This window comes from Vigna umbellata, chromosome 4 (assembly GCF_029865625.1).
Source record: "Vigna umbellata cultivar VRB3 chromosome 4, Vumbellata_1.0, whole genome shotgun sequence".
Taxonomy (NCBI): domain Eukaryota; kingdom Viridiplantae; phylum Streptophyta; class Magnoliopsida; order Fabales; family Fabaceae; genus Vigna; species Vigna umbellata.
The window spans coordinates 29,514,555-29,528,303 of NC_142168.1; the positions used below are offsets into that span (position 1 = coordinate 29,514,555).

At 29.9% G+C, this 13,749-nt stretch overlaps 2 protein-coding genes across 3 annotated transcripts; one reads left to right on the forward strand and one right to left on the reverse strand.

Annotated features, from left to right (window-relative positions):
• Window positions 1-2,452: 2,452 nt before the first annotated feature.
• LOC124833870 (alanine-tRNA ligase, putative (DUF760)) lies at window positions 2,453-6,161 on the reverse strand. 2 transcript variants are annotated; one of them, XM_047308441.2, is made up of 4 exons: window positions 6,116-6,161; window positions 5,848-5,975; window positions 4,667-4,971; window positions 2,453-3,510 (listed from the first exon to the last, which is right to left on the reverse strand). In XM_047308441.2, the coding sequence occupies exons 2-4, from the start codon at window positions 5,965-5,967 to the stop codon at window positions 2,691-2,693; spliced, it is 1,245 nt and encodes a 414-aa protein (XP_047164397.1). In that variant the 5' UTR covers window positions 5,968-5,975; window positions 6,116-6,161; the 3' UTR covers window positions 2,453-2,690. The 2 variants fall into 2 exon arrangements, with proteins under 2 accessions (XP_047164397.1, XP_047164389.1); XM_047308433.2 differs by lacking the exon at window positions 6,116-6,161 and having other exon boundaries at window positions 5,848-6,059.
• Window positions 6,162-9,923: 3,762 nt separating this feature from the next.
• LOC124833861 (Ssu72-like family protein) lies at window positions 9,924-12,603 on the forward strand. The gene is made up of 4 exons (XM_047308422.2): window positions 9,924-10,324; window positions 11,181-11,326; window positions 12,055-12,173; window positions 12,310-12,603. Exons 1-4 carry the CDS (start codon window positions 10,110-10,112, stop codon window positions 12,409-12,411), a joined length of 582 nt encoding a protein of 193 aa, XP_047164378.1. The 5' UTR covers window positions 9,924-10,109; the 3' UTR covers window positions 12,412-12,603.
• Window positions 12,604-13,749: the final 1,146 nt, after the last annotated feature.

The window sequence follows — 13,749 nt, forward strand, 5'->3', positions numbered from 1 at the left end:
ATCGTTTGTTCATTAGGCAATTTTTTTCAATATTCTCAATTATTTTAGTTTGATAAAAAAGCAATTGCTATCATCCTCACTAAATTTATATTTTATGTAAAGTTTTTCAAACCAGCAGAGGGCCGAAGGAGAGCATCTCTTTCATGTGTGCATTTAAAAATGAGAAGATCTTACCAAATAGACAATTACAAAAAAATCTCAATCAACAAAGTTTGGCAGCTACTTCTTACATTTCCAATTTTAATTTTTAATTTAGGATTTCGTTTTGTACATTTCAGAGACTTTCTAATGGGAAGATCCAAAATATAAATTTGTATTATATATTATATTATGAACCACCCAAAGAAAATAATAATCATTGATCTAAACTTTTTTATTTATACTTTTATGAGGACGATTTGGTTCTGATTTAATTTAAAAATCAAGATCAAATTGAATACTTTGTTATATTTAAATATAACATTATATATCTTAAGTTTATTAAACGTAATTTTAATTAAATATAATATCAAAATCCAATATATAAATGAAATATTAGTTTACAAACTAATTTTGGAAGATTTAGAATTATTCCTACTTCTAAGTGAATGTTCGCAAGTTTTTTTATGTTTTTTCGCTAAACCAAATTCACAAATTAAGTTCAATGAAGGTTTTAAAAGAAAAACCAACTCAACCAACTCCTTAATTCGAAAATAGCAAAGAGGATAATTATTTAATAGTATATTAGTTGTTGCTAGATACTTTAAAGTTTATATATATATATATATATATATATATATATATATATATATATATATATATATATATATATATATATATATATAACTCATAAATTCTCAGTTTATATTTTGCTATTGATTGCTAAATTATTATAGCCAAGGTTATATAAACAATATTTTCTTAACTATGTGTAAAATGGAAAATTCATTTCACGTATCCTTTAACACAGTTAGTTTAAATGAGATTTGAGTACTTTTTTTTTAATTTCAAAATTATATTTCAATAAAAGTAATAGTTACAAATACTGTGAATAATATTTTATGAACAATACATGTATTTACAAAAGAATATAATCCTTTGATATGATTCATCAAGTATAGTAGAATATGGATCTCTTTTATGTGCATTTATTGCAATACTTATATTTTTAATAATAATTTAAGATTTCAGTATTAGAAAGCCAAACTCTATTACAGATGTTAAATAATGAAGTAACTATAATGTATAATCTTATCCTATGTAATGAAGGATGAAAAGAACTTTATCTTTACTATTTTATTTGTGCTATTCCTTTCTAATGTAATTTTCTGATTTCCTAAACTCAAGTCTGATTCATAAATTTGCCTAACATCGAACCAATCTAGTTGATTAATTGGAACAAAATTACGTTACAAATTGGGGTAACTCTACACAAATCAACCACTTTTTGTACTTGAATTAATGACTTGTGAAGAGATTTAAACTGAACATATTGGTATCATTTTATTTAAAAGAAAAAAAAAGGTAGGGAATGAATTCCAAATGTTTTGTGCAGTGAAATTTTTCATCTGATGTGTCTCCCATGATTTTTGTTTTCTTTCATTACTTTAATAATAATATTTTATGTTATGATAAATGAATTTTGGAATGTTAGAATAATTAAAATATAAAAAGTTCTTAATAATATCTAATACACGAACTTTATCATAATTCTAGATCTTCAAAGCAATAATCACAACCACTCAGATTATGCAGATAGTTTATTTGTTGTTATGTAGTAAGATATTTATTAGATAAAATATCTTAGATATTTTAAGCGGTTAAGATATTTATGAGTAACTAACCACATTTTTAGGTAAGATTATTTTTATTTGGCTTATAAATACAATGACAGGGCAAAGGTTCAGGTACGTTCCCTCTACGTTCCATTTATGCTAGAGGAACTCTAGATAATATTCTACAGTGATAATATAATCATTTTCTTGAGAGCTGAGGCTCCATAACTCACATCTGACTTGAGCGTCGGAGTATCTTCGCAGGTACCTCCCCCTCCATTGACGAAAATAGACGAGCAGTAAGAGTTGAAGGAGCACGAACGACAACAATGAAGGAGAAGAGAGCGTTTCAGACATTTAGAAGCAACAAAGACACACCGGAAGAGATTTACACCGAAACATTTGTGATCTAGAAGAGTGTGTTATTACAGTCAATGGTACCTACCAGCAGGCTAATACTCTATCCTATGTGCTGAATGATTTTATCTTACTTTCCAGAAAAGAAAATTGTGTTAGTGTAGAAAAACTGTAGCTACAAGTTAAAATTACTTGATAAGATAACAAAAGGAGAAAAATCCACAATAGTAGTATAAAATTCTTGCTAATTTAACAGACTTGGTCATGAATTGGGTATCCTTCCATTCGTTAAAAATAGATAAAATGTACATCTAACTAAAATAAATCTTGAAGTCAGCCACTTTACATCAACCAACCTTATTATAATTGTTCCAGAACCAATCGTGATTTAAATTTTGACAGGTCTTCATGGTTGTTTGAATAAAAATCACAACAAAGGATAACCAAATGCGAAAATTATAATATATCCTTCCATTAGTGAAAAACCAGATCAACTCTCACTATGATTAAACAGGTGGAAAAAATTAGTACATCAGTCCATATATAATTTGCCATGGGATGCATGGGAATGAGCTTAACTCAGTTCAAGACAAAATGATACCTTGCGTCAACGTAGCTCTCAACATCCCACAGAAAAGAACCAAAAGTAACAGCTTCTAGAACAAGTCTCTTCAAGCTACCAAAGCTAATTTTGATGTTCTCATCCTTCGAAGAATCGATCACCCCCTCTGGTGTAACAACAATTTCGGGTCTTCCAAACAATGCTTCAGTGTGCTTCTCAATGATGCTAAGAGACTCTTTAGATCTTAGTGTTGCATATCTCTGTAATGTCTCACTATCAAAGGACATCACATAGGTACGCAACCTTGAGACTTTTGAACCGTTACCAAATCCCCCTGAGCTGATTCCACCACCAGGCCTAGCAGAAATTTCAGGATGAGACATGACATGAGAAGGGCCCTTTCCACCGCTAATTCTTGAATCATCTATAACAGTTTGTTGAATGCTATTCTCCTCTGCCATATTAGGAAGAATCTTCATTGTCTTCTCCAGCTGGAACCTTTGGACAACCCGCTTAAGAAAGTATCCATACATTATTGAAGCTGCATAGACCTGTCCTACTCTGATTTTGCTGATCTGAGCGACAGATGTTGAATCCCCTAAACGGTTGCCCAAAATGAGAGCCAAGTGGTTTTGGATCATTTCGTAGGCTTCAGGTGAATGAAGCTCCTCCAATTTTCCATCTTCACTTGGCCATGAATCAACCCGACCAGATTGGTTTGGGGTTAAGGAGGGTATGAGAGAAATGTCGGCATCCATAAACTTTTGCACCACCAATGCATACAATATCTCTTCTAAAGCCTTTTTCCTTTCTTTAGCCTTAACCTCAGCAATTCTCCTGGAAAATTTTGCAAGTCAGTACGGTGATCAATACCTCTTTTTATTGAGATAAAAACACACATCGGTCCTTCATAATTACTAAAACAATTTCAAATAGAAAACAGCAACTAAACAAAGAAACATAATTCCAAAATACTGATTTTATTGTGCTAATATAAAATTTTATGTTGGATTCAAAGTAAACACAATCACATCCAAAAATAAATCCACGCATAGCAGCTCCACAAGTAAATTCAATTCTATCAAACCATTACGCTTATTATGAGAGGAGACAGACAATATTTCTCCACCAAACAGTTACTTCAAATTATTTAGTTTAGAAATGATATATACATGAAACTCAAACTTCTCACAAGATAGAAAAGAACGCCACTTCTATGCAAACACATGCCTTACTTTCAAAAATATTTCTTGCACCAACGATTAGTGCTTCCTTAAAACATTCCCTGCCCCTCCACCAAAATAGTCTTAAAAGACAAAAATGAACATGCCAATCTAATAAAGTAAAAATTTCAAAGCAAGAGTAATTATTTTCAGTACTTTGGACATGCGAAAAGAAAGTTATAGGAGATGAGAATAGTACATCACATGGGAGTTTAAGCCTCATCGGAGAGGTAGAGGGAAAACCAAGGGCATTGAAAGAAATTACTAAAAGGAATTTTATAGTGAACAATATCCTTCAGAAATTGGCTTTTAGCCAAACCGAATGCATTGTGAAATTTACGTAGCTGATCTCATCAGAAAAATAAATTTTTTGTTATGATTATCAGATGTTATCTTCAGTAATTTTTCCAAAAGACAATCAAGTATAAAAATGGAAAAAAATGCACAGGTGCTCCAAAGGAGAAGAACAGCTAGAAAAGATTCTTATGTTGAATTCCAAACGGTGAATTACTGACATTTGGACAGAGCTAAACAAGTAAATTTACTTTAAAATATTTGTTTATCCATAGAGTAAAATGTAGCATCGATCGGTTAGGTGGGCCAAAACAATGCACGAGTGGGGAATTCTAAATTTCTGTATATAGATGGATTATGGGCTGCTTATTGTTTAAATTTTACTAAATAATAAGAAACTATCTTCCAGATTGATCATAAATATATGGTCATAAAGTACACTTAGAAGAGTATCAGATATGAAGTATAAAGCAAACCTGTACAGAACTAATTCGGTGCCTGAAGCAGAAGGCTCTCTCTTTTGATTATCACCATCAAGATCAGTTTGGAATTGCTCAAGTTGCCGCTCTACAGCAGCAGGCACAAGATGTGGATGACTAATTAAAATCTGAGAGAGAAACTGGCCGATTGGAGACTCCAGTTTTAGTGGAGCAACATTGGAACTTGGTTCAGATGACTCTGGAAACGATGATGCAGCTCTAACTACAAAACCCCTTTTACTTCCAACTCTGAGTCTCCCATGACATTGCTTGGAGATGGAGACAGATACAGAAGTGCTCAACTGCCAACCACCAAGGACACTCAGAACGCAAATAACTAATCCCCAAAACCTCTTATATGCAACAAAAATAAAACAAATAGTAATAACAATAAATATTTGACAAAAGCACATTGAACAGTATAACTCATGCAAGCCAAAAACACTTGACAAATGACAAGCTAGAGAAGAGACATCACATATTCACAATCAAACAAGAGAAAAACTCCAAATATAATTTGTGCAAGATCCAAATCAGACACAAGCGTGCTCTGTCTAACCCCTTTTAAAACCGAATCATATATCCACGATCAATAAAACATGTTGAAAACAACCAATCATTAAGAAACTATCAGAATAAACTTTCTCGAATAGTACTTGATGGAGAAGAAATTAAGAAGGAAAAAATAATTAAACTTCTCTTGTAAATTAAAATAAAGTTATGCCAGGATAAAATTAGCTTTAGAAGAATTTTTATAATATAAAAGTTGAACTGCATAAATTGATTTTAGCTCATGAGAAAAGTTTAATTTTATAATAAAAGATGAAGCACGTAAGTTGATTTTTAGCTCATAAGTCAAATTTAATTCGATTTATCTTTTCGCTTTTCAGCCACAGGATATGTTTGTCCAAACAAAACCTAAACAGCACATTCTTATAAGAAAAGCACACTACTCATATTTTCTCTTTCCCTAATGCAAGCAGAAGCCACAATACAACACATTGTATTCAAGTCAACATCATTATGAAAAACAACTAAACAAGCTAAGCTCAGAGAAACAAATAAATTGAAATGCAGGTTATGAAAATCACTACTCTAATCAACCACAACATACATCTCTAGCTAACACAAATAATTCTCCAAAAATTTAAATAAAAATTAAATAATCGATTGAATACCTTAGTGGAGAAGGCAAGATTGGAAGGGAAGGCGAGTGCGGAAGGTCCTCGGAAGAAAACCGACGGCCTAGGCGGAGCGGACGCTGGTGTAAGGACAGTTGCCGTCGCAGCCGCTTCCATTGACAGCTCTGCGAAAGCGATGAAAGACATTGAATGAAAGAAGAAAAAACCAAGAATAAATGAATATAAATGTAACAAATAAAATATAAAAGTTATATAAAATATATAAATAGAAATGAAGAAGATGAAGCATCATGACCATGCCTACCTCTGACAAAGACGAAGGGATGTAAATGGAATCCAATCCAATACAAACAAAGAGATAATAAATAATCCCATTTTTTATTGTATTGAAAATTAAAAATATGTCCATAATTTACTCTGTAATTTTTAATTAAAAAAAGACACAAAAATTCCTTAAATTGGTTTAAAGTGATCAATGAACTAAAATTGATCGTCTGAACAGTTTTATAAAAATAATCATTTTCAATTAAACATAAGATTTATGATAATTAATATAATTTTAGCCTAATGTTTTGATGACCGGTAATAGTGTAATAACCTACTATTGCTATTTTTAAAAGTAAAATAAAACATAAATAAAGTTTACATAACCACGTACATAAAATACTTACATAAGTTAATAAATATAATTACAAACAAAATATCAATTTACAAGTTACAGAGAATTTAAAAATTATGAAACTTAATAATTGTTATTGGTGTGTCATTTACCAAAAATCAAATATTTTTTAAAATACCTTTTTAGAAATGATATTTAAACACACACAAAAATATTATCTTTTTTAAAGTACAAAAATTTATTATTTTATAACTATTTTATCTTTTCAAATAAATATAAATATCTATTATCTTATTATTAATTTTTTTTACATATCTCTTTTCAATTTTTATCAGTCTCATCCATTTATATTCTTGGCATTTCTCTTTGTTTTTCACTTTCTTTCCAATTTTTAAATCTTTTATTTCATTTTGCATGCTTTCTTTGATTATGATTTATTTTCTGTATTGCTTACTTCTATTTCACATTTCTTTTAAAAGTTTTTCCAATTACGTCCTGCAAATTTATTAACTGGTGTTTTTCGTTTTTAAGATGATGTTGTTCTTTTATATTTAGATATTATTGTTATTTTTATGATTATTTATTTTATTATTAATTGAAAGATATATTTTTAGTTTATTTATAAACATAATTATAATATTATTTAATAAGAATAATTATGGATATTTTTACGAATTATACATACATACATATATATATATATATATATATATATATATATATATATTAGTATTTTATGAATAGAAAATTAATGAATTTTATTGTAATAAAACTTATTATAATATCAAAAATCCCCAAAAGATCTTCAAGAAAACTAAGACATAATTATTCGAAACAATAAGACATTATGTAAAAAATAATTGTGTACAATCTCATATTCTATTAAATTATGTGAGTCAATACAAATAGTTGACATAAGTTAATATAATAACTTTTTGAAATTTTGAATGTTTTCAAAACCAATTATCATGATAAGAATGATATTTATTTGTCTGATAAATGTGAAAATAATTGCAATCATACCAATGAGATTGTCGAATAGAAAAGATACGACAACTAAAAAAAAATATTAATTTTGGATAAAAGTTTACAGTTTGATCTCTTTTTTATGTCTCAATTAACTTACTCTTAATTTTTGTATCACAATTAATTGATGTATCAAATTGTATCCTTCATTTTACATTGTATTGTATGTAATACAAGATCAAAAGATGAGGACGTTGATTGGAAGAGGTGAAGTGACCAATGAACTTTATCTATTTTGAGGTATTCTGAAGATACATGCATTAATGTCTGATAGGGATTCGTCAATTGGTCTATGACATAAACGTTAAAAAAGATGTTAAAGTTGATCTCTAATGTGAGTCAATTTAGTATAAGCAATAATAGTAAAATTTATCATATATGTTCGTGTTAAACAACATAAGCATTATTTTTTTATTATGTGAGCATGCTCAAAGTATTAGTTTGTTGTGAATTAGGGAGACCTTATCACACTCCTTCATCTTATTGGACACAATATTAATTAAGAATTATTGATAATTATTCTTGCGCAATTTGAGTTTATTTGTTATATAATAAAACTAAAATTATGTTTATGAACTTCATTTTCTTTGTTGATAGATAATTTGATATGAAAATAAAGAAAGTACAAAGTGACAACAACACTGAGAATTTAATTATATATATGCATTATTTTTCTTTAAATAATGACAATTTGTGTGAGACATCTTTTGTGGGTATCCACAAAAAAATAAAGTGGAAAGAAAACATCAACATATTATGAATATGGCATTGACACTCATATTTCAGGATCATTTACTAATGTAGTTTTGTGGTGAATGTGTATTAACAACATGTCATTTAATTAATTGCATATTATTGGGAATCCAAGTGTGAGTCTAAGTCCCACATTGAATAGAAATGACAAAGTAAAACACTATATAAATATGAAAGACCCATTAACTCATTGCCTTAAGGTTTTGGAACATGAATTTTCTTTTGTTGGATTTCCATAAATGTTTAAGGGTGTTATGTGAAGATTGTAATGGAAATTATATGATTTGGAATTCCATAAATATTGTCTTTAAACATTGTGAAATTTTACAAAGATGAATTTCCTCTTGTTGAGTCACTAGAGAATTCTTTTTATACTCTTCACAATATTTCTAATATTGAGTATGTTGATAATGATATTGGATGGGAAATTTGCAATCTTAGAGGGGTTGTGTGGAGATTATGATGAAAATGAAAGTAAAAGTATAAATGATATGGATCGTGAGGTGATGTCTCCACACATAGTTTATGGAAATGATGTTATGGTGGCGCAAGAAGAAAATATGGAGAATCTCTGCCAAATTTCATTATGTTCTCAAAGACACTCTGATGCTCAAGTCAGTAATCTAATCAATTGGGAGTTAGAGTAAAATTTCAAATTCGCAATAAATGCAATTACCTACCTACTTACCTCAAATATGTATTTATAGGTTTCAAAATTAGCTTATGATCAGTGAAATTGTAATCACATCCCAATGTCTAATAACTAAGACTTATCGATAAACTTGATTAGAGGTTGCACTTAAGGTTACTTAGAATTACAAACCGTTTAATCTCATTGTTTCTCTGATCGGTCGTTCAAAGGCGTAGACCGTACGGACGAATGATACAACAATGATTAGGAGTTGAGACATAATATATTAAAATGGATGCGTAATGTTGCGAATGGAGAGCATTTAGGGGTTAAGGCTACTATGAATAAGGAATAAGGTAAAATTGGTGATGCATTAGAAAAGGATGCATAATGATATTAATAAATTTATCCAACAATGTTCTATTTGTCAACAATGCAAATATGACAATGCGACATCTCTGAGATTACTTCAACCACTATTAATCCCAAAACACATTTGACATATCACTATAAATTTCATTGAAGGTTTGCCTAACTTATTTGGGAGGAGAGTTATATTCGTGGTGGTAGATAATAGACTAAGTAAAGTTGCGTATTTTATGGTTCTATCTCGTACTAAAACGAGGATCAAACTTTGAAAAAATATTTGAAACTTCAACATATATAGTTTTATGATTTATGATAAGAAGAAGTTTAATTAAAGTGTTATTATGTGGGTAAAGAAGATAAAAGATACTTGAAAATTTTCATAAAGAGATTATAAAATTATACAGTTATAGAATTACTAAAATACATAATTAAAAAATTACATAATTAAAAAATTACATAATTATAAAACTATAAATACGGAATTACAAAATTAAACGTGTAAAAACTAGATAAGGTGACGACAAATATAAAAGAAAATCTACCAACAAAATTTGAAAATTTTTAAATTTTTTATAAGTGAGTATACAATAAAAATTTAATAAAAACTAATTAATTTTTTTCAAATATATAAGAAATTTAAAACTTAATGAAAAAACATATTATATTATTAATTCAAAATAAATGCATTTTTTAATTTTTAAAAAATCACACAAGCCATTGAACGAAGATCGCAAAGGATAATATTTTTGTCCAGCGTATGTGCCCTAACTCCATTGCAGAGGGTCTGTTCTGTTCCTTGTTCTCCTCTTCTCTTCAATTCAGCGTCTCAGTTTCAACAGAGCATCAACAGCGAGAAACAAAGAAAGGAACCAAACCTCGAAAGAGAAGAGAACATAAGAGATGAAGTTTCGGTACGCGATGGTGTGTTCTTCGAACCAGAACAGGAGCATGGAGGCTCATTCCCTGCTCAAGAAGCAGGGCTTCGAAGTGTCTTCTTACGGCACTGGTGCCCACGTGAAGCTCCCGGGTCCCTCGCTCAGGGAGCCCAATGTCTACGAATTCGGAACCCCCTACAAGTATATGTACGATGACCTACGTAGAAAAGACTCTGAACTGTATCCTCTTCACTCTTTTTATTCGTTTTTATTTCTGCACTTTCCCTCTCTTTACCCCAAAATCAAATCCCCAACTTGTGGGGTTGCTTCAACTAAAAAAAGATTCCATCTTTTCAGCTTCAACATTTTACTCTCATAAGTTTTCTTGTTTTCAATTTTGTCGGTAAACTTGGATTTGTGCTCTTATTTGTGTGAGTTTGATTCAAATGGCTGTAGAGGGTTTTTCTTATATTGAACTTATGATGAGTATATTGACTTTTATAATTATTACCGGTGAAGTTCTACTTGTATGATTTTTTTATTGCTTGGCAATATGAAGTTTATTTTTATGCTGACAAGACATTGGAATTAAACTTGTGTTTATTTGGGGAAATAGAAGCGAAACAAAGGAAAACCAGTTCCTTTTAATATTTATTTTGAATTAGTTGTTTTGTATTTGTTACACTAGGTGGGGATAGTTTTGATGGAGTGAGCAACTTTTATTCACCGTGATACCAAGTGGTGGGAATTTTTGTGTAGGGATTGAATGAGCAAAGGGGGTGGTATTGTTAAGTTCTTATTTGATTGTGTCGTTTGAGCAAATGGAGTAAGATATTGAGATAACCCACTAAGGTCGGTCAAATGGTGGTGGTCGGGATAGTTTGCATGGTCAGAGGTATAAGTTTCATTGTTGTCACTGTATACACAAGATAAGAGGCAAATACTGAGTTCATGGTCGCATTAATTTTTGTTATCTATATGCCTATCTGTTGTTAGACTTACATGCATGTTGGGTAATGAGTTTACTTTGCACTTGCATTCTTGTTTTTTATTCTGTGTGGTGTGGTGGATTGATGGAACCTTGACTAGAGTACAGCTATAGACGAAATGGAATCTTGGCAATGCTTAAAAGAAATGCAACAGTCAAGTTGGCACCTCAACGGTGGCAGGAAAATGCTGTTGATGGCGTCTTTGACGTGGTATTGACATTTGAAGAAAAAGTGTTTGATATGGTTATTGAAGGTTAATATTCATCCTGATTTGTTTATTCAGCTTTCTGACTGTTGATTGGTCTGTTGTTAGTGAATATAAAATGGTGTTGTAGGACATTTGAATCTGAGTAACTTTTAGATAGATTTTTATTTTGCTAGCAATACAAAGAGTCTTCTGCTTCACATTGTCTTGGTTGATAGGCCTCATTGAATAAGATGCTTGGGTTTTAAGCTGGGATGTCTGTTAGTGGTTTCAAAAGGAAGTTCCCAAGAGATATTTCTTAGCCGTGATTTGACCTTGGATTTGAACTAAAAGAGATCGGGAAAAAAAAAAGGTGTTTGTAACCCCGGTTTTTTCAAGGAGGTTGCAAATGCAGTGAAGTGCATTAATTTTCTGTGTTTCTTTTAGATTATCTTTTATGGTTGTTGGTTGATCTTAAGTTGTTTTTAGTCATTCTGGTTCTTTTTTTAGTTATTAGTAACTTTTGAAGTATGTTTTGCCTCATAAAAATGAGTGGCCAGATTATATACTGGATTACTTGATGTTTCTTACATTTTAGTTTCAACTACATTTCATAGTTTTGGCTGAAGCTATTGTTTTCTCAGTCCCTCCATGCATATTGTATTGGTATCTGTCCAGTTGGTGTGTACATGTGGAAACTCTAGCATAGATATGTGTCTGAATTGAAGACCATATTATGTCTAATGTAATGACTCTAATGCCTATTTTGATGGCTATCTAACTTAAACAATGTGCAGATCTCCATAATAGAGATCAAGTTTTATTGAAAGCTGTGCTGGTAATCAACTTAGAGGTAAAAGATAACCACGACGAAGCAGCTGTGGGAGCTAAGCATACTTTGGATCTATGTCAGGAGGTTTGTATCTCATGCAACCCATCAACATTTTCTGTTGATGGCAAAATTGAAGTGCTCTATATGAATTTATATGTTTTGAAATGGAGATGACTCTTTCAATGTTTTATTGCTTACTGTGTATGTATTTTGTGCACAGATCGAAAAAGCAGAATCATGGGAGGAATCAATTGACGAAATTATTGCTGGTTTTGAGAATAAGTATAGGAGGAAACTTTTGTACAGTGTCTCCTTCTACTAGAATATTGCAGGCTCCCTAGAAAAAGAACTGTTACACTAATGAATATTTAATTAAGCATACCATGAACACCATTTTTGTAAATTTGACAACTGATCTCATTTCAAATGAAAACAGATGTATTGGCTGTTGTGCATTAAAGTTTAAGGATCAAACCACCTAAGAATAAAAGGATCATGGACTTGTTTTGGTGAATTTTTCCAAAAGGTTATGGACTTGTTTTACAATTTACATATGAAAAACATGAAAACATGAAAAATACTATGCATTTTCTTGTTGTATTTATGCAGTAAAGTACAGTTAATCCATAGAAATTATCAGAATAAATTTTAATTTTTCTTTAGTGTTTTCTTTTCTCTATTCATGTTCAAGATTAAACTATGGTCAAGTTGTTTGAGATCCAATTATACCATTGATTTCAGAATGCCTTCAGCAAATAACAGTCTAATGGTTTAAAATGAATAATTTTCTTTATATCTTAGTATTTGACCAAGTTATGTCAGACGCCTACATAGAACGCCAAGACTGCATCAAATTTATGAAGAAGGTTCCTTGTTTGTAATGTAGCATAAAAGTATAACCTCATGTTATTATATACTGTTCTGTTTGTTTAATTATATTTGCCATTCCTCTGATTTGAATTGTGTCATTTTACTTTTCTTAAACTTTTATGTAAATAGGCTCACCTACTTTTTTTTCTGTAAAATGAAAGGTTCATATGTTTTTCTAAGCAAATATAGATTTGTCTTGTTCTTCTAGCTATTTTTTTAATTTTTAATTTTTAATCTAAAATCTCCACAGATTAAAGTGATTGTTAAGGATCTATCTGGAATAATTGCAAAATTTCAATCTGGATTTCAAATAGAATATCAAAATTAAACGTATTTAACTAAAATGGAGTTGAGTTGATTTGAAACTCTCTTTCAAAATGTTTTGCAACTGTTTTTAAAAGAAAATAGCCGTTTTAAAGAGCATTTAATTGCATATAACTTTTAATGAATTAAATATGAAAATAGCCGTTTTTAAATATTTTTTTTAAAAATTAAAATAACTTTTTTCTAATTTTATTCTTACATGATTGTTTTTTTTTTTAATTTGACCGTTTTCTTTTTTAAATTTAACTATTTTAAACTAAAATAACTATTCATAAAAATGTTTAATATTATTCATTTAGTATTAATATTATTCTAATATGTTTATGCCACATCCAATATTAATAATAATGATATTGAATATCAATAGTGCTAGTGCATTTTTTTCATTTATTACGTGTATTTGTGTTTAATATCATTATACGTCTATTAATATTTGAAAAAGATTTAAATTAAAAATTATTAGAGT